The sequence below is a fragment of the Chlorocebus sabaeus genome, chromosome 7, assembly GCF_047675955.1.
Source record: "Chlorocebus sabaeus isolate Y175 chromosome 7, mChlSab1.0.hap1, whole genome shotgun sequence".
In the NCBI taxonomy this organism is placed as follows: Eukaryota; Metazoa; Chordata; class Mammalia; order Primates; family Cercopithecidae; genus Chlorocebus; species Chlorocebus sabaeus.
In genome coordinates this window covers 49,825,542-49,847,261 of record NC_132910.1, presented here as the reverse complement: position 1 = coordinate 49,847,261, position 21,720 = coordinate 49,825,542, and the positions used below count along the sequence as shown (strand labels likewise).

The 21,720-nt window shown below is 35.7% G+C and overlaps 1 protein-coding gene and 1 pseudogene across 7 annotated transcripts in view; both read right to left on the bottom strand.

Annotated features, from left to right (window-relative positions):
- Positions 1-21,720, bottom strand: part of RAP1GDS1 (Rap1 GTPase-GDP dissociation stimulator 1) — a 172,645-nt gene that overhangs the window by 72,467 nt on the left and 78,458 nt on the right. For all 7 annotated transcript variants that reach the window (XM_007999316.3, XM_007999318.3, XM_007999319.3 and 4 more), the window contains one exon: positions 20,378-20,503. In XM_007999316.3, the coding sequence (XP_007997507.1) occupies positions 20,378-20,503 (126 nt within the window). The remainder of the gene's footprint in view (positions 1-20,377; positions 20,504-21,720) is intronic.
- On the bottom strand, positions 17,658-17,786 carry LOC119624121 (U2 spliceosomal RNA; annotated as a pseudogene).

The following is a 21,720-nucleotide window of genomic DNA, read 5'->3' as shown; positions in this document are numbered from 1 at the left end:
ATTCATGGTTTAACTTTATTACCAGTGTGAAAATATATTTAAAAAAGACATGATATATACAGATTTGGTACCACCCTTGGTTTCAAGTGTTCACTGAGGGTCTCAGAATGTATCCTTTGTGGATAAGGGGGAACTACTGTACCTGGAATTTCAGAGCATGAAGTGCTAGAGAACAGGGTAGAAAAAATATTTTAAGAGTTAATGACTGAAAATTTTTCCAAAAATGAAAGACATCATGCTACAAATCTATTAAGACTTAGAGAACTCCAAGCAAAGCAAAGCAACTAAACACACCTAGACCTATCATAGCCAGCTGCTGAAAACAAAAGAGGGAAAAAGGGTGGGAGGGAGAAAGGGGGAGAGAGAGAGAATCTTAAACGCAGCCAGAAGGGGGAAAAAAAAGAAGAGAAAAAAAAAAGAAATAAAGCAGACTTCTCATCAAAAACTATGCAAGCTAGAAGACAATGAAATAACATCTTTAAAGTCCAACCTAGAGTTCTACACCCAGTGAAAATATCTGCCAATAAGTAAGGTTAAGTAAAATTGCTTCAAGCAAACAGAAGAGATAATTCATTGCAATAAACCTGTTATGCAAAAAACGTTAGTAAAAGTTTTTCAGTTAGAGGTATACTAGACAAAAATTTGGATCTACCCAAAGAATGTAGTGCACTGAAAATGATAAAAGTATGTTAACAGAAGACAGTTTTTCTCCTATTTTTAGAAGATAATTGACTGTCTAAAGTAAAAACAGGCCAGGTACAGTGGCTCAAGCCTATAATCTCAGCACTTTGGGAGGCCAAGGCAGGAAGATTTCTTGAGGCCAGGAGGTTGAGATCATCCTGGGCAACATAGTGAGAACCTGTCTCTACTCAAAAGAAAAAAATGAAAGAAAAGGAAAAAAAGAAATTAGCCAGGCATTGTGGCATGTACTTGTAGTCCTAGCTACTCCGAAGGCTGAGATGAGAGAATCACTTGAGCCCAGGAGTTCAAGGTTACAGTGAGCCACGACTGCACAACTACACACCAGCCTAGGCAACACAGCAAGACTATGAGTCAAATTTTTAAGTAAAAATGACATCAATGTATTTGGGATTTCTAACATATGTAAAAATGAAATAGAAGACAAAAGCATAAAAGATGGAAGGGAGGAACTGGAAGTATACAGTAAGGTTATTAAACTAATATGACATAATATTTGAAGATAAACTGTGATAAGTTAAGAATAAATATTGTAAGCCACAGGGAAACCACTAAAAACTTACAAAGAGGCAAAAGAAGCCAATAATGGGCTGGGCACGGGAGCTCATGTCTGTAATCTCAGCACTTTGGTAGGCCAAGGCAGGCAGATCATTTCAGGTCAGGAGTTTGAGGTCAGCCTGGCCAATATGGTGAAACCCCATCTCTATTAAAAAATATAAAAATTAGCTGGGCATGGTGGTGTGCACCTACAGTTCCAGCTATTCAGGAGGCTGAGACAGGAGAATTACCTGAACCTAGGAGATGGAGGTTGCAGTGAGCCAAGATTGTGCCACAGCACACTAGCCTGGGAGGCAGAGCAAGACTCCACCTCAAAAACAAACAAAAACCACAAGAAACCAGTAATGGAGATAAATGTGAAGAATCCAAAAGACTGTGGACAGAGAGGGAAAGAGGAACAAAGAACAGTTCAGACTATCAGAAAAGAACTAGGTTCACAAATAAACCCACCTTTGTGGGAGGAAAAAAAGAAACAACTAGGAAGATGATAGATTTCAAGCCAACCACAGAAAGATCACATTAAATACATATAATCTAAATGTCACTTTAAAGGGAGAGATGGTCAGATTGGGTAAAAAAGCAAGACCCAACCATGCTGTCTATAATTAATCCACTTTAAGAATATTAAATAATAATAAGAAAAGGTTGCTAAAAGATATATCATGCAGACACTGATCAAAGGAAAACTCATGTGTCTACACTGTCAGACACAGTAGACATCAGAACAAGCGGTATTGGCTGGGCATGGAGGTTCATATCTGTAATCCCAACACTTTGGGAGGTCAAGGTGGGAGTTTGAGACCAGCCTGGCCGAAACAGTGAAAACTCATCTCCACTAAAAATACAAAAATTAGCCAGGCATGGTAGCGTGTGTCTATAATCCCAGCTACTTGGGAGGCTAAGGCATGAGAATCACTTGAATCTGGGAGGTGGAGGTTGCAGTGAGCCAAGATCGCACCACTGCACTCCAGCCTGGGCAACAGAGCAAGACTCCACCTAAAAAAATAAAAAATAAAAAATAAGCAGTATTATCAGGGATAAAGAGGGACATTATAAAACAACAAAAGGGTTAATTCAACAAGAAGATACAACAATCCTACACCTGTAATCCCAGGATTTGGGGAGGCTGAGGCAGGTGGATCATTTGAAGTCAGGAGTTCAAGACCAGCCTGGCCTGACATGGTAATACCTTGCCTCTACTAAAAATACAAAAAAAAAAAAATTAGCTGGGGATGGTGGTACATGCCTGTAATCCTAGCTACTCAGGAGGCTGAGGCAGGAGAATCACTTGAACCCAGGAGATGTAGTTTGCAGTGAGCCGAGATCCTGCTACTACACTCCAGCCTGTGTGACACAGAGAGACGCCGTCTCAAATAAAAAAAAAGTATAACAATCCCAAATGATATACAAATACCTATAAACAGAGCTTCAGAATATATAAAACAAAACTGATAAAACTAGGGATAAATCCACACATTCACAATGACAGAACAGATGCTTATTAAGTTTTAACTTAACCTTTGTGTCAGGTACAGTAGACACAAACAGCAATATAAGACCTTGTTTCAAAGAGTTTCTATTCCAATGAGGAAGACAGAGTAGTAAACAGAATAAAAGCTTCAATATGGCTGGGTGTGACGGCTCACTCCTGTAATCCCAGCACTTCGGGAGGCTGGGGTAGGTGGATCACCTGAGGTCTGAAGTTTGAGACCAGTCTGGCCAACATGGCAAAACCCCATCTCTACTAAAACTACAAAAATTAGACGGGCATGGTGGCATGCGCCTGTAGTCCCAGCTACTTGGGAGGCTGAGGGAGGAGAATCGCTTGAACCCAGGAGGTGGAAGTTGCAGTGAGATGGGAGCCGAGATCGCGCCATCTCCAGCCAGGGTGACAGAGCAAGACTCCGTTAAAAAAAAAAAAAAAAGCTCTAAAACAATTTTTACGGTGTGTTATAGAAGCACAGAGAAGAGACTATACCTCTTCTGGAGGAATGAATGGAGAAAAAAGGAGAAAGGGGGTTTATATAAAACTGCACAGGAATAAAATGTTCATAATAAACATGAATACATTCACCTAATATCTATAAATAATGAATCCACAACAGGTAGATTTACATGGTAAAATTAACACATTTTTCTCTAGTTTACTTGTAATCTAAGTTAAATCCTGTTTAATAGGAGTAAAATTTCTTATTTTAAATACTGATTAATGAAATGTATTACATAGTCAGTTTCATCAATATATCTCAAAATCTGCAACCAAATTAGCATTCTCTCCCTATCACTTTTCTGAATGCTTACTATGTTGCACACATTGAACTAGGTCCTGACAATACAAAGATAGACATTTCAGTTTTATCTGGGTGACAGGAAAAAGAGGGAAGTGTGAGGGAAACATATAATTTAAGTAGTAAACACAATTAAGTATTCAGAGTAAAATGGAAGCACAAATAAGGAAATAACTTTTACCTGGAGGAGTCAGAAAGAGATTCATAGCCATGCTTTCCAGAATGTCTTTCAAGCCCTTATTGCAATTTAACATATATGTAAAAAGAAACAAAAATTGTGCACCTTTTTGTTTAGATTCTAATTAGATTCCCTTCCTTATTAGCTCTACTGAGGAAAAATGTAGGTAAAATAAACTACATAAAGTGTGTAACTGTTGAGTGCTGACAGCTCTATATACCTTAGGAACCAACACCACAATCAACATACTAAGCATTTTCATCACAATCAAAAGAACCCTCAAGTCCTTTCATAACCCATCTTTCCCTCCACCTCTGGTCCCAGGTAACCACTGCTTTCTGTCAGTATAGATTAGTCTGCATTTTATAGAAATGACTTCATGCTGTAAGTATTCTTTTACGTGTCTATTTTCACTCAATCTAATGATTTTGAGATTCATCCATGTCATCACGTATATAAGTATTTTTTCATTGCTAAATAGTATTCCATTGTTTGGATAAACCACTGTATCTTTTATTCACTCAAATATACCGATTGACATTGGGTTGTTTCTAGTTTTAGGCTACTGTGAATAATGCTGCATTGAACATTCATGTATAAGTCTTTGGGCAAGTATCTAGGAATAAAACAGCTAGATCATACTGTAAGTGTGTATTTGAGAGTATATGGTTATTAAGCATTAAAAGAATGATGTACCACTGAAAAATTATATTTAAGAAGTTTTCATATACTGTATGATACGGTCTGGCTGTGTCCCCACCCAAATCTCATCTTGAATTATAGCTCCCATAATCCCCACGTGTCATGGGAGGGACCCAGTGGGAGGTAATTGAATCATGGGGGCTTGTTTTTCCTGTGCTGTTCTTGTGACAGTGAATAAGTCTCACGAAATCAGATGGTTTTATAAAGGGCAGTTCCCCTGCACAAGCTCTCTTGCCTGCCGCCATATGAGACACGCTTTTAGTCCTACTTCACCTTTCACCATGATTGTGAGACCTTCCCAGTCACGTGAAACTGTGAGTCCATTAAAGTTCTTTTTCTTTATGAATTACCCAGACTTAGGTATGTCTTGATTAGCACGTGAAACAGACTAATACACTGTAAAAATGAAAAATTCTTAAAAGAATAAGTGTATACCTGAGTGTACAAGAGGACTTCAGTACATGCATATCAAACTGAAGTGGAACTTTCTGATTTATATAGGTAAACACAGGGCTTCTCCTTCTCTGAAATCAACAGAGCTACAGAAAAGAATCGATCCCATTCTATGAAACAAATTTTAAATGTGTAACTTTTCTAATTAATTTAACAATAACATAATCATACAAATCATAAAATGATGAAAAAAGTTCAAGGCTAAAAGAAATAAGGATTGTTAAATATAGATCTTCACGTAAAAATAATGCAATTGATCTCACTCATAAAAAATCAAATATTTTACCTGGAGGCTTGGTTGTTAGTCAATCAATTTTAACATAAAGTCACCTTTAAGTCATCATTCTCATTTATTTATGATTTCCTGAAATACATACCAACTCACAACAATCTGGCATAGCTCCATTCCTTTCTCATTATAAAGCAGTGCATAATATGGATCTCAATTAATCAAGATTAGGTGATACATACAGTGTTAGTTTGTTTTCATGCTGCTGATAAAGACATACCCAAGATTGGGCAATTTACAAAAAGAAGAGGTTTAATTGTTCTTATAGTTCCACATAGCTGGGGAAGCCTCACAATCATGGCAGAAGGCAACGAGGAGCAAGTCACATCTTACATGGATGGCAGCAGGCAAAGAGAGCTTGTGCAGGAAAACTCCCCCTTATGGTAACTATCAGATCTCGTGAGACTTACTATCATGAGAACAGCACAGGAAAGACCTGCCCCCATGATTCAAGTACCTCCCACTGGGTCCCTCCCACAACACATGGGAATTAAAGATGAGATTTGGGTGGGGACATAGCCAAATCATATCATTCCACCCCGGCCCCTCCCAAATCTCATGTCCTCACATTTCAAAACCAATCATTCCTTCCCAACACTCCCCCAGAGTTTTAACTCATTTCAGCATTAACTCAAAAGTCCACAGTCCAAAGTCTCATGTGAGACAAGGGAAATCCCTTCTGCCTATGAGCCTGTAAAATCAAAAGCAAGTTAGTTACTTCCTAGATACAATGGGGCTATAGGCATTGGATAAATACAGCCATTCCAAATGGGACACATTGGCCAAAACAAAGGAGTTACAGGCCACATGCAAGTCTGAAATCCAGCAGGGTGGTCAAATCTTAAAGCTCCAAAATGACCTCTTTTGACTCCATGTCTCATGTCCAAGTCATGCTGATGCAAGAGGTGGGTTCCCATGGTCTTGGGCAGCTCTGCCCTCTGGTTTGCAGGGTATAGCCCCCATCCTGGTTGCTTTCATGGGCTGGCGTTGAGTGTCTGCGGCTTTTCCAGGTGCATGGTGCAAGCCATCAATGGATCTACCAATAGTGATGCCCCAGTAGGGACTCTGTGTGGGGGTCCAATCCCACATTTCCTTTCTGCACTGCCTTAGCAGAGGTTCTCCATGAGGGTCCCACCCCTGAAGCAAACTTCTGCCTGGCTAACCAGGTGTTTCCGTACATTTCCTGCAATCTAGGTGGAGGTTCCCAAACTCAATTCTTGACTTCTGTGCACTCAACACCACGTAGAACCTGCCAAGGCTTGGGGCTTCCACCCTCTGAAACCGCAGCCTGAGCTGTACCTTGGCCCCTGCTCGCTATGGCTGGAGTGGCTGGAATGCAGAGTACCAAGTCCCTAGGCTGCACAGAGCAGGCAGGCTCTAGGCCTGGCCCACAAAACCATCTTTTCTTCCTAGGCCTCCAGGCCTGTGATGGGAGGGGCTGCTGTGAAGACCTCTGACATGACCTGGAGACATTTTCCCCATTGTCTTGGGGATTAACATTCTGTTCCTCCTTCCTTAAGCAGATTTCTGCAGCTGGCTTGAAATTCTCCTCAGAAAAATGGAAATTTTCTTTTCTGTCACATAGTCGGGCTGCATATTTTCAAACTTTTATGCTGCTTTCCTTTAAAAACTGAATGCTTTTAACAGTACCTAAGTCATCTCTTGAATGCTTTGCTGCTTAGAAATTTCTTCCGCCAGATACCCTAAATCGTCTCTCAAGTTCAAAGTTCCACATATCTCTAGGGCAGGGGCAAAATGCTGCCAGTCTCTTTGCTAAAACATAACAAGAATCACCTTTGCTCTAGTTTCCAACAAGTTTTTCATTTCCATCTGAGACCACCTCAGCCTGCACTTTATTGTCCATATCACTATCAGCATTTTGGGCAAAGTCATTCAAGTCTGTAGGGTTCCAAACTTGCCTACATTTTCCTGTCTTCTTCTGAGCCCTCCAAACTGCTCCAACCTCTGCCTGTTACCCAGTTCCAAAGTCACTTCCACATTTTCGGGTATCTTTTCCGCAGCGCCCCACTCCCAGTACCAATTTATTGTATTAGTTTTTTTTTCACACTGCTGATACAGACATACCCAAGACTGGGCAGTTTACAAAAGAAAGAGGTGTAATTGGACTTACAGTTCCATGTGGCTGGGGAAGCCTCACAATCATGGCTTCAAAGGCAAGGAGAAGCAAGTCATGTCTTACATGGATGGCAGCAGGCAAAGAGAGCTTGTGTGCAAAAACTCCCCCTTATAATAACCATCAGATCTCATGAGACTTACTATCACGAGAACAGCATGGGAAAGATCTGCCCCCATGATTCAATTACCTCCCACTGGGTCCCTCCCACAATATGGGGGAATTCAATATGAGATTTGGGTGAGCTAAATCTAAACCATACCACATATATATTAGCTAAACCATACTGCATACATATTACATACTTATTAACTGACTCATATTATGTTGAAAAAAGAGAGAGAAAGAACAATCACTTAATATTCACTTCAAATGACAAACATTCTGAGTAAAGAATCTGTTCGTTTCTGTCCTATTATTTGCTTCTTACTGTTTATGTTAAGGTTTCTCAGGTCACTAAAGACTTTTTTGCTGCTCATGGACATGTTTATATGGTTTTGCCACTTTCATCCCCGTTCTATTTCACTTAAAGCACAGAATGAGAAAATATTTTGTTAGAGAGCTACTAAATTGAAAAGCTTACTTTGCTGTGCCAATAAATTAGATATATTTAAAAGGGCATATTAACAATCAGAAAAATTGAACAAAAGTGATAAAATTACATTTTAAAAAATATTAGATGTGTATAAATTCCTTATAACACTATCACAGGAAAGAGCAAATTTATTCAGAACAATTAGGACAGTATTATTTTATTTTTTGAGACAGGGTCTTGCTCTGTCACTCAGGCTGGAATGCAGTGGCCTGATCAGAGTTCACTGCAGCCTTGACGTTCTGGGCTCAAGTCTCAGCCTCTGGAGTAGCTGGGACTACAGGTGTGTGCCACCACGCCAGGCTAATTCTTTTACTTTTTTGTAGAGATGGGATCTCCTTATGTTGCTCTGGTGGGTCTCAAACTCCTGTCCTCAAGTGATCCTCCAGCCTTGGCCTCCCCAAAATGCTGGGATCACAGGCGTGAGTCACTACACCCAGCCCTCACATCATATATATATATATATATTTTTTTTTAAATAAAGCTTTTATACTTGGAAAAATGTAAAAAGTTTTTCCTCCATCACTTGGTTCTACTCTATGTTCTTTCAATTAGGTTACTTTTATTTTTGTGATCTTTAAACAAATTAAACAAAATGTTGGCTTAAGAACAGCTTTTAGTAAAATCCTTAAAACATATTCCAAAACCCGCATGCTCAGAATTATTCACATTGAAGCATAAATGTATTTAATGACAGTGCATTTATGTATTCGACAGTGATAACTTCCTCAGATATATTTACAGAAACAATGAACCTGACACCTGGTTTTTAGATCAACACTATCACCAATTTAACTGTGGATTCTGAAAAGTCACTTGAATTTTCAGGTCTCAGTTTTTTATCTATAAAATTTGGCAGGAGTGGCTAAGATGACTTTTAAATTCCCTCCTACGTAAAAAAAACTATGACTTCAAGGTAGCTTTATTCACTAAAGCTTTCTAATTTCTCTTGGTTCCCTTGAATCTACATATTCTATCTAAGAAACAGTTAACATTTTGCTAAATGCAGGAGATTACTTTAACTTTTTGAATGTTTATTCCCCAAATGTAAAAGAATATAAAGATATTGAAATTGCCTATGTGCCATTTCTTCTTGTGCCTCTGCGAAGAATCTCAGACTTAATAATGCCTGCAGCAAAACAAAATAAAAAGCAGCAATAACTAAAAAACCCAGAAACAAAAAACCACCTCTGTTCTTTCCTACATCGGCAAATTGCCCCATCTCTTGTCCAGGTACTCAAGTCCTAAAAATCACTCTTGATTTCTCCCTTTCTCATATTCCCAATCCAATCCATCACTCTAAACACTTTCCAAGTTCCTCCTCTTTCCACACTACCATAACTTAATCCAAGTTACCATTATGTTGTTCCTGGACAATTACAAAAGTCTTTCAATTAGTCTCAATGCTTCCCTTCTTAACTCTTAATTTCCATCCTTCTCAACTCCTTTTCCATGCAGCTCCAACAGTGATGTTTTTAAAATCCCAATCAGGTCATGTCACTTCTTGCCTTCAACAACTTCTCACTACTTCTAAGATGATTCACAAGGTTTTCTATCATCTACACTTTTGTTTCTTGAACTTTATCACACAAAACTCCCTGTTCATAGTATCTCACATACCCTGGTTTCCTTTCTGAATTTCTACCAAATCCCTTCCCCTCTCAGGGCTTTACAATTACTACACTTTTTTTTTTTTGAGAGAGGGTCTCACTGTTATCTAGGCTGGAGTGCAGTGGTGTGATGGCTCACTGCAGCCTAGAACTCCTGGGCTCAAGTGATCCTCCCACCTCAGCCTCCAGACTAGCTGGGATTACAGACACGTGCCACCATAAAGGCTCATTTTTTATTTTGTAGAGACAGAGTCTCGCTGTGTTGGCCAGGCTGGTCTCAAACTCCTGGCCTCATGCAACCCTTGAGCCTTGGAGTCCCAAAGTTCTGGGATTACAGATGTGAGCCACCACACTTAACTCAATTACTACACTTCTATAAGGAATATTCTTCCTGTTCTCTTAGCTAGCTCATTCTCATTTTCCAGACCTCAGCTTAATTAACATCCACAGAGAGAACTTTCTTCACACTCAAATACACTCCATTATTATACATCACCTTTTGTATTCCCTTGATGTCAATCATCACGATCTATAAATATATTTTCTGTAGTATTTGTTTATTATCTACCTCCTCCTGTGAAAGCCTCACAAGGATAGAGACGTCTTACTCATATTTCCCCCCATAATCCCCATCACAGGCAGTGTCCCCTAAACAGAGTTTGTTCAATCAATATTTGTGGATTAAATCGTTGTACGTACACACCAAAGAATACAAAGACACAGAGAATTTCCTGGCATTTACTCATTATTTCATATCTTCTCAGTACATACATTTGTAAGTACAGTCATTACTATAAAATATGTGACCTACATCCTCAAAGGGGGAGAACGATAATTTGTGGTGTTAAAAAGGAAGTTTTCACACTCAAAGAGATTAAAAGCCAGTGATGTAAATCATGAGCAGCAACGTATTTTTCTAAGTCTGAAATAGTGGCCATTCTGATCTGCATGACTATGAAGACTTTTTTTCCATTCCTATTAAATATACTGCTTTTAATTTTGCCAAGTTCCTGGAGTAGGGAAACAGTAATAGACATACCTACATTGTGTTTGTTGTTGTTTTCAGACAAGGTCTTGCTCTGTCACCCAGGATGGAGTGTGGTAGCACAATCATGTCTCCCTGTGGCTTTGAACTCCCAGGCTCATGTCATCCTACCTCAGCCTCCTGAGTAGCAGGACTACAGAAGTGCTCCACTATGCACAGCTAAATTTATTTTTTGTAGAGATGGGATCTTGCTATGTTGTCCAGGCTAATCTTGCACTCCTGGGCTCAAGTGATCCTCTCATCTCAGCCTCCGAAAATGTTAGGATCACAGCTGTCAGCCACCACATCCAGACCCCACGATGTTTTTCAAGACAAAGTTAAAACGTATTTATGAAGTCTACTAGGAAAGAAAATTAAATTCTAATGCTTACATTTCCCCCTATAATTTTGCCAACAGTGAATTTCCATTACGTACCTTAGATATAATTGAATGTTTTCAGCATTCAAATAAAAAAGCTCACCAATATAATTTCTAAAACTCAAAACACAATTTATTCACCTTCCAGATTCAGGCAAAATCCCTGAAAGACTAGATATAAAAGCAAAAGCTATAACATATTACATAAGTAAAATTACAAAAGTGAGTCATGAAGAAAAAGCCACCATGACTGTTAAGTGCACACATATCAGAAGAGAAGCATGCAACTTGCAATTTTCTGATATTATATTCAGGTTTAAAAACCTGCATTTAGGTGGGAAAATTTCAAGGTGTATATACATTTACACTTGTAATGCCAGATCAGGAAAAGAAAATGAATTAAATCTTTCATTTCCCAAAGCACTAGTACCAAGGATACAGCATAAAATGAGGTTATGGCCCAGCATTTGATGGACACAGTTTTTGGTGTGCCTGCTGATACTAGTATTAATTTCTGTAGTCCAACAGATTTCTCACATCAGTTTAAATTGTTCAATAATTCTACTTTTTCAAAAACCCTTTATCTAATAAAGGATTCATAAATGGCAATACATTTCCTAAAGAAATGGCTAAAGCTTTCCTTACTTCCTATATTTTTCTATTTCTGTATCATTTTATTAGCAAAAGGCTGAATATCTTTAGTTTATAAACAAATCATAAAGTCATTTAATTCAACTATTTCCAAAAATTACCGAAAGTGAATTTTACATAGCATTTAGATAATAATGTATGTAATTTATTGTTCCAATTTATTACTCCAATTGTTCAAGATCAAAAGCTTTTATAAATATTGTAAATATAAAAGCTGTTTTTGTACCAAACGACTTCATACTTAAATTATGCTAGACTATATATACGTGTGTGTGAGCAAATGTAAAATGTATATATAGTTATGATATACAATTTAATCTGAACTGACGACAGCATAGTTTCTCAAAGGGTAAAAACATTTTACTCAGCAGGAAAAATGTAAATTATTCACTTTTTTTTTTTTTTTTTGAGACAGTCTTACTCAGTCACCTAGGCTGGAGTACAATGCTGTGATCTCAAATCACTGCCTCCTGGGTTCAAGCAATTCTCATGCCCCAGCCTCCCAAAGCTGGAATTACAGGTATATGCCATCATGCCTGGCTAGTTTTTTTCTTTTTAAATAAGAGATGGGGTTTCACCATGTTGACTGGACTGGTCTTGAACTCCTGATCTCAAATGATCCACCTGCCTTGGCCTCCCAAAATGATGGGATTACAAGTGCGAGCCACTATACCTGGCCCTGAATTATTCACTTTTACTAGCATTTATTTTTCATATTTCCTCACCACCAAGGAAAATGAACCCTACTTGTAGCAAGGAAAACGTTGATCAAAAGTTGAGAAAGTTCTCAGTACTTCAACTTGGTTACAAATAAGAAAATTAAAAAAATTTAAACAAAACCCTATTAAAAAGAGCAGTGCAAACTGGAAATCTTACGTTCCACATATCTAAATTTTAATAGGTGAAATGAGAGTGGTAAAGGTAAGGAGAAAAAACAGATCTAGACCAAAAATGTTTTTAAACCCCCAAATAGGCCTCTATAATTAGACTTTTCCCACCCTACCTAAGTCCTGTTAATGAGGAAAGGAAAATTCTAAAGCCATTCAGCCTTCTGACTCAGAGAATGGGGGTGAGGTGGGGCAGGGGAAGGCAATCATATATGACTTCTTACTGAATCCAAGAAAAATCATCTAATATTTTTGGTATATGCAATACTCTCTCACAGGTTGCTTCTATTTTCGTATCTATAAAATTAAGAACAATGACTCAGAAATTACTATTTCATGTCTTCCCTAAGACATTAGCTTTTTATAAAATAGTAGTTGGAAAGTAATAAGCATGGGGAAAAAAAGCAGTAATACGTGTTCTTTGCCCTACAATTTTTAAGGTAAACTTTATAGAATCTTGCATTTCTGAATACTATTTAATAAAAGAGGGATTTAAATTTAATACCAAGTACAAAAATGGAAAGATCATAGTTTCTCAAAGAGTAAACTATCTGAAGAGATAGAGTACTTAACATTGCTTAAACCTGGTACAGTGCTATGTAAGAACCAGCCAAACTGATAATAAACTATCTGAGTACTGTCACTCCACATTATAATTCTGTTCTCTCTGCCGCAGTCACTATTTACCACACCACACTTGGCCTCCTATAACGGCTTCCTGAAATCTCTGCCTCACATCTCTGTCCATTCCAACTAGACTATATGATGCTACAAAACTGAAAATATCAATTTCTTCAAGTTACTTTCAGAGGCTCCTTCCTGTCCACATATAAAGTCAAAATGATTCCTTAGCCTACAGACATTTTAAGTGCACACTATACATTAATGGATGCACAATCAAGATCTCTACCATAGCACACCTGTATTACTATTTGGCTATTTTAAAAAATCATATCTTCATGATTTACATGTTCCACAGCCCCAACTCTCAACTTTCCCCCAAAACCACACACTTCCTACCAACATTCTGGTGTTGACTTTTATTAACAGATAAGCTTGACGTCCACCTTACTGGGAAGACAGAACTATACCCAGAAACACCTTTGAGTGCCCTCTTTACTAATTAAGGTTTTTTTTAATACTTTCATTTATCTTCTTTTTTCTCTATGGCAGAAATGTCCTTTCTCATTTTAACACCAACTTGTTTACTTGAGTTCATAATTTCACTTTTTTGGTCTATATTATTTCCCTATCAGTTATTCCCCTTCTAAGAAATTTACTCTGCTTTTGTCCCTGGGTCCTAACCCAAAAAATATGAATTCCTACTCCCTAAATCTTATTTTAGGGCTGTTAGGTTTTTGTTGATTTTTTTTCCATAAAAATCCAATTTGGAGGGAGAAAAAATTACAGGGAATTTTGTCTTTCACATTAATTGCACAAACTCATTAAAATTATTGCTGTGAGCTACGCTTTAAATTTTTGTGTGTATGTGTATATATACCTGCTGCCCCCACCTTCTACCTCAGGTACTGCTGAAACAACAAGGTCATTTCCCATAGAGAAGAGAATATATAGGCTTTCTGGATAGGTGAGGTTTTAAAACTTTTTATTTAGAAGTAATTAGAGGCTCACAAGAAGTTACTAAAAAAAAAAGAAAAAAACACACAAAAAGGTCTCACATATCTTTTATCCAGCTTCTAATGGTAACACTGCATAACTCTACTAAGCAATAGCACAACCAGGACACTGACATTGGTACAATGTTGGACCTTATTCATATTTCATCAGTTTTTACATGCATTAGTGTATGTGTATGGCCATGCATGGTTCTAAGCAATTCTAACATATGTACAGATTTGTGTACCACAACTAAAGTGGTATTTTAAAATACTCACTTTCATGCTAGTCAGGTTTCCATCAAACTGATACTGGGCTCAAAAATCAAAGATAAACATGGTTTTTGGTCTCAAGAAATACAACTTGATATATCACACAACAGAGAGAAAAGGACAAAGTACAATGAATGGAAACCAGAATTGTATTCTGGTTTTAAAATGAACTAGGAAATATATTCAAGTCAAAACTTTTTCAAATTTTTAAACCGAATCCTTTAAGCAAGTTTAGCCACCAAAAAACAACACACTTGGGATATACTACCCAAATATAACAACCTTCTGTAATGTTCTCAGTATTATTTCCCAGATTCTGTTGAAGATTAGTACAAGAAACAATCACATGGAAAACATCTGGGCAACTTTTGTAGAACAGTCACTAGAGACACTGTAATGCCAGTAAATATCCTTACATATTGTAACTAGGTATGTGCACAGAATCGTTTGGGGTATTAATGACACCTTGATAAGTCCCTCCTACTATTTTGTCTCAAAAGTTTTTTGATTAAAGAACTAAAATATTCCTTTCTATAATAAAATAAAAATTACCAGGTATATCAAGTTTTTTTTTTCCACATAAGCTGCCAAGAAGCTCAAGTGAAATCAGTGCTTATACACAGTTAAGCATATTATCCTTGCTTCCCACCAGATTTATCTTTGCCTCTCTTTATATGGCTTTTGGCTTTAATATCTTTATGTAAATATCTTTTCTATGTTGCTGTATGTATTACATTGAGTCACACACTTTTCATACAAACATACTTAATCCAAACAAACTTACTTTACTAATAAGGAAACTAAAATCAGAAAAATTAAATGACAACTTAGTGAATGGTAGAGCTGCAAATCACATTCATTTGCAATATCCACTTTCTAGGGGTTATATTAAAATTTTATACATTTATAATTATATTAATTTGTAAACGAATTCTTTTCTAAGTAATGCACTATTTGGTTAATTTCTTTAAAAAACAGCTACAGTTAATATTCTTATTTATTTTCATTCTGATAAAAAAATACATATAATATGTGCTCTGTAATTGTCCTCAAGTTGTGTTCCTTTGTTCATTTTACTTTCTCTACCATTTAAAAAGCTCTTTAATGGCATATGCTTGTTTTTAGAGCTTACCACAGTGTTACAAAACAACATCTACTTCAATCTATATTTAGAATGTCTTTATAGTGGAATGCTTTCACGTGATAACAGTCATAACTACTATCTTTAAAAGTAGCAGTAACATATTGTTGTTTATTCTTATATACATGACGTACTTAAATAATAAAACTCATAAAATACAACAGATTGATGAAAACTGAAGAATCTTATTTTTATGCTACTTATTGACTGACAATTCTATTTTATTCTAAAACTGAGTAACACAGAAAATAGAGTAAATACAAAGACTTACATGAGACTTTAATAATGTAACTAATATAACTCATCAAATAACCTAATTGATATCACTGAAATAAGCATTTATTTTAAATGATGGATATAAATAGTTCCATTTTGAATATAACTGTTGCAAATATACTTTGATTACTTTGGCAATTTCAAAGTATGTCTGCATTATATTAATATATACTTTTCTGACCAACTTACATGATAAAATATTGTAGAATTATTGGTAACTATTTTTCAGCATTTGCAGTAAGAACTATGATTCCTTCTACACTATTTTTATATAAAGAATTTTTATATATAAAGCCTTTATATCAAAATAATGTAGCACAAGAATCACCAATATACAAATGGATACATGCATATGTTTCAGCATCCTTCCCATATATACTTGATGTCAATGAATAAACAATATTTCACGTCATAAACACTGGCCCTGGCAAGCCTGATTACCACCTCATTTTAATATTTATTTACTCATCAGCGAGGAAGAATACAACTTTTTTTTTTTTTTTTGAGGTGGAGTGTAGCTCTGTCGCCCAGGCTGGAGTGCAGTGGCCGGATCTCAGCTCACTGCAAGCTCCGCCTCCCGGGTTCACGCCATTCTCCGGCCTCAGCCTCCCGAGTAGCTGGGACTACAGGCGCCCGCCACCTCGCCCGGCTAGTTTTTTGTATTTTTTAGTAGAGACGGGGTTTCACCGTGTGAACCAGGATGGTCTCAATCTCCTGACCTCGTGATCCGCCCGTCTCGGCCTCCCAAAGTGCTGGGATTACAGGCTTGAGCCACCGCGCCCGGCCGAATACAACTTTTTATCTCATGTACGCAAGCATATCATATAAGCTTAAGTGTGCACATCTTTCCAATAATAGTACCAGTTACATAGTAAGCATTCACTTTATTTCTATAAAGAGGTATATTTGTTTAATTTTAAAACATCTTTATTTGATTTGTACATTATTCTTCCTACGTGTATAAAAAGGCACAAATATTTAATTTCATGTAATCATTTTCTTCTAGCCTCTACTAATATCTTTCAACTAGTAGATTAAGTAACAATTATTTCCTTGCCTCAAGCAGTAATATCCACAAACAGAACACTAGTCTCAAATCACCAATTTATCCCCAGGAATTATAAATACAGGATGGGAATTTAACAAAGAGCTTTTTAAAACTATAAGGCCATTTAAGTATATCAGCAATTTAAAATGTGCACAGTTGCATAAACAAATCAATGAAATGAGGAATGCCACAAAGACAGCTATATAAGAACGTAATCCTCTTTTTTACAACACCTTTGAAATGGAAGTGTAAACAGGCCAAAGGCATGCATTTCTGAAATATGATACTACTGCGCTTTAAAACCACATTCCCTGGTATATCCCATCAAACACACAATTTTGATTATTTCTTTCCAAATTGAAATACAACTTTCCTTTCTTGTCTGATCTGAAAGATGTCAAAATTCTCATAAAAAGAGTTATTTTGGCAAAGTTAAAGGGCAGAAGAATTTTAAAATATTGCTTATATCAGAAGTCTGTTTGGATACTTCGAAAGAGAAATCCATAAATGAAGTGCCTTGCAGCTCTCTGGAAGAAAAAAGATCAAGCATTTTAAATGAAAAACGTTCCCAGCCAGTGATTCTTTCATCTCTATATGCAAGAGGGAGACTGGGATTCAAAAAGTTCATCAGCAACAAAACTTTACCCCGTCCCATTTAGCAGTATGCCAGTTTGTTACCTCAAGTTAGGATTACATAAGGCCGTTTTCTTTCATTAGGAAAAGTTCCTAAAATGGGCACTGTCAAGGCTGGTAAAACTGAAATCTGACCTAGTTTTTCTCCAAAGATTTCCACGGATTTTATGGTAATTCTTTCTACAGTTGGAGCTCACTTCCTTTCAAATACACTATGCTAACTGAAATATGCTAGCAAATGCTTTACTTTTCATGTGTCAAAGTAAAAATCTACAGAACATGTATGAATTTGTCAAATTTGTATCTCCAATAGTGAATTTTACACTTGATCTTAGCCAAAAGGCCAAGAAGTGATCTAACAGTGAATTCTTTATACCACTTTCTATTTACATCAACTTTACTATCTACTGTAAGCCTACGATCATACTGAATAAACTTACGTTAAAAAAGTTATTCATCTGGAGTACATTAACAAAATGGAAATCAACTGATTAGCCCCATAGGTAAGTTTGATAAAACACAAATATATGAACTCTTTAAAACATACTTTATTTGAAAGAAAAAGATTATTTGTATTGATCACAGGGCTATCATATAGTTTTCTATACTCCTTTTAAAAACGAAGCATTACATTCCCAAGAGTGAAGAAGGTTGATGAATTAAAATAAAAGCCACTACACTAAAAACTTGTTTAAAAAGGAAAAATATCCAGTTGTCACAAAATAAACTGAGAAACCCATTTCAAGTAAATTCCCCAATCAACCACATACCATCACATTTACAGGGTTTTATATTATTCTTGTAATTCAAGTATAAACACTGTAATTGTCCTGCAATCATTCTAGAGAAATCACTAAGAAGTTCACAGGATTTAATTTTGAATAAAAGGGTAAGAAAGCATGCAGTCTATGGAAATTATATGCATATGAAAGCATGGCACAATACATTTTCATCACCTGATTTATAGTAAGTAATAAATCACTTCTTACAGTCATTCACTTTTAAGACTTCAAACTTCATTTCCTCAACTAAAGTTTAAAAGTATAAAAATATGGCCTGTATGCTTAATTAATCATTTAACTATGACTTCCATTGAACAAAATGAAGATAAGTTGGTCATGAATATTTATAATAAGAAAAAAATTAACTTCATAACTTAAAGGATATCCATAGAACTTTATATTGTATATCCCATAAGATAAAGTAAACAGATATAATAAATACTATAATAATGGACTTCAGTTTCATCAAAATAATCTTAACTAGACATTTATTACCCTAACTTCAAGGTTCTTTAGAATACACAGGAAATAAAATTACTCTATGCCCATTAAAAACCAAAGCAATATGAAACAAAATATCACTGTGTGTATTTCTCCTATTTTATTAATAGGAAAAACTCCAGGACAAAAGTTCTCAAAACAGGTAATATTCTCTATGTTCAAACAATGTATAATTCAAGAATAACTAAAATGAACAAGGTTTAAAGAATACTTTTGGTACCCTTAAATTCTAGTAACACACACAGAAAAGTAACAATAAAAACAGTAATAATCAATACTCTCCAAGTACATGTAACTAACCTTTGACTACTACTCAGCTGAAGTCTAATATATACTGCTAACATTAATCCTATAAATATATAATAAATGATTCAATCTTGAAAGTTGATATTATAAACTATGGTGCTTAATAAAAATCCTAAATAAGAAAACACAAAATTATAAACATAAAGCAATAGAATTTTGTAAATAAAGCTAATACCCTATGATAAAAAGAACTGGAATGAAGGAGCAGATAGGCAGATTTGCAGGCTATATTGGGGACTGAAAACTGAAGTTAAAATTCATATTAAGACATCTATGTCCTCAGATTAATTACTGATATTTCAATACTTATGGCTATTGTAACTCCTATTTCAGAAAAAGTAAGAAAAGGAGAATAAATGAGGCTAGCTTTACCACTACTGCTATATATAAGTTATAACTGTAGTTTCAATCTTTTTCCCTACTTCTTTCTTATATCATAAATGAATATATTTATGTCCTTTCTTTTTGGCTCATATGCATAAATCACTTTTTGAAGGACTGGCTATTATAAAAGTGCCAAATCTTGTGTGTTTATAACAAAATAAAACTCATTTGAGTTAAACACTCAATGGGAAAAATAAGCATTAAAAGTTATCCTAGTTATAGAAATAAAACTAAATTCCTAGGAAGCTTTACAGGTGAATGATAAAATATGTGTTTTGGCTCAGCAAATAGAACTCTAAGGAAAATCAGAATAAGCCTAGTTAAGCTAAATATACTTAAAATATTTTTCTGTATTTTGTTTATATGTAGAAAGGGGAAGTAGAAATTGTAACACTGTTACAATATACCCATACCCCAGTTCTTGCTTTCTTTTTGCCTAGTAGAACAGTATATTATAGAAGGTGGTGAGGATGACAATGATATAATGACAAATAGGAATGGAGTCAATGCGAATGCAATGGGCCAATCTAGCTTTTGAGAAGAGAATGGTTTTTATTATTGGTTTTACTGAATTGCAAGTAATTAAAAATGTATTTGGACAGACGTAGAAACTTTAAAAAATTGTGTCCATAAGCATTCCCATTCAGAGATAATACTTCAATGAAACCTAATTGAGAAGATGCACATATGTATTTTGTCTAAACTTAAAGCCCCAATTTCTTAGAAACTGACTTAATTTCCTCTGAAAATATCATTTGTGATAATAGAGGAAAACATTTTATTTCCTGTGATTTCCTAGATAAGAATACAATGACCCGAATCTCCATAAATTCTGCTAAATAAGCAGTGCTAAATCACGCTGGCCCATGTTAGTGTTTTAGCCTAGAAAAGTCACTGCTAACACCAAAGCAGATTAGTCTGAATATCATAATTCTTAAAAATGTATGTGTATTATTGAGATGTCAACACTTACGGCTATCGTAACATATGTTTCCTAGAGCCCTGCCCGTTTGAAGCAGCACTTCCTGGTCTTTGCTATTTAGCAGCTGCACCAGTGGTGAAATCAATCCAGCATCCACACATGGAATTCGCATAAACTCTGAAAATAAGAGACATATTAATTAAAAATCTAACAATTCGCAATTTACATAAATCACCTCCCCTAATAAAATAAATACCTACTTTTAATATGTAGTATTTAAAAGTCACTTTGAAAAGGTGGCTGAATATTTGAAGAGTACATTTCTGTTCAAAAGTACCCTGTTACAGCCCTACTAAATGCTTCATAAAATACACAAAACTGACTGGGGTCATATTTTTGTTTGCTGACAGTCTCTGCCATAAACCAAAGGGATTTTTAATTAACTTATGTCACAGCTAATTTATCACTATCTTCTCGTAATAACTGGATGTGCTTTGGAAGCATTATGTGTGATGATGGAAACAATGGCAATGTATTTCTATGAGCCTGATAATTAAAGTACTAGAGTTATAAGCTAAGCCATCATAATGTCTAATTTTTCACTGTTTTCTAAAAAAGCCTATATATATATATATATATATATGCTATATGCATATATATAAGTATATGTTTATATATTTGTTTATATATATTATATATGTTATTAAATACATATAAACATATATTTTTATATATATGGCCTCTATATATATATTAAAAAAGATTTCAGTGAACCGTTAAAAAATAATATGTCCTTTTTGATTGGTAAGATATGGTGGAATCATCCTCTTCTTAACCTCACTCCCGTCCTTTATTAAAATCCATTTTATGGCTCATTCATATCTGCTGCTTTACCCACACATTTACAGGTCTAAAGAATCAAATGTTAAGATTTCTTAAATTTCAAATTCATTTTTTCCTTATCTTTATGGCATGCCATTCTCTTATGTATTAACTCCCCATGATACCACCACAGTCATGATTAGAAAAACTTTTTTTTTTTTTTAACAGTGTCTCATGATGGACTATTACAAAACATAAGGAAATATGTAACTGGTGAAATTTCTCCAATAAGCAATAACTGAATTACCTTTTTGGACATCACAACTCACCATAAGGATGTTCTGGTTAATAAAGTTAGTTAACAAAGAACTAATTTATCCATCTATAACTTGTCCTACTAAAAAAATCACTATCTTTTCACTCTATCAAGGTGGTCTACCCCTTACTTTGTTCCACAGGTACCCTCATAAGCAATCCTCCCTCTCTTTCCCTTCATTTTCAAATTCTTAGAGCATACCATATAGGTTATTCTGTCAGCTGTCACCTCTGAGACAACTTCTTTTCCGCCTAAA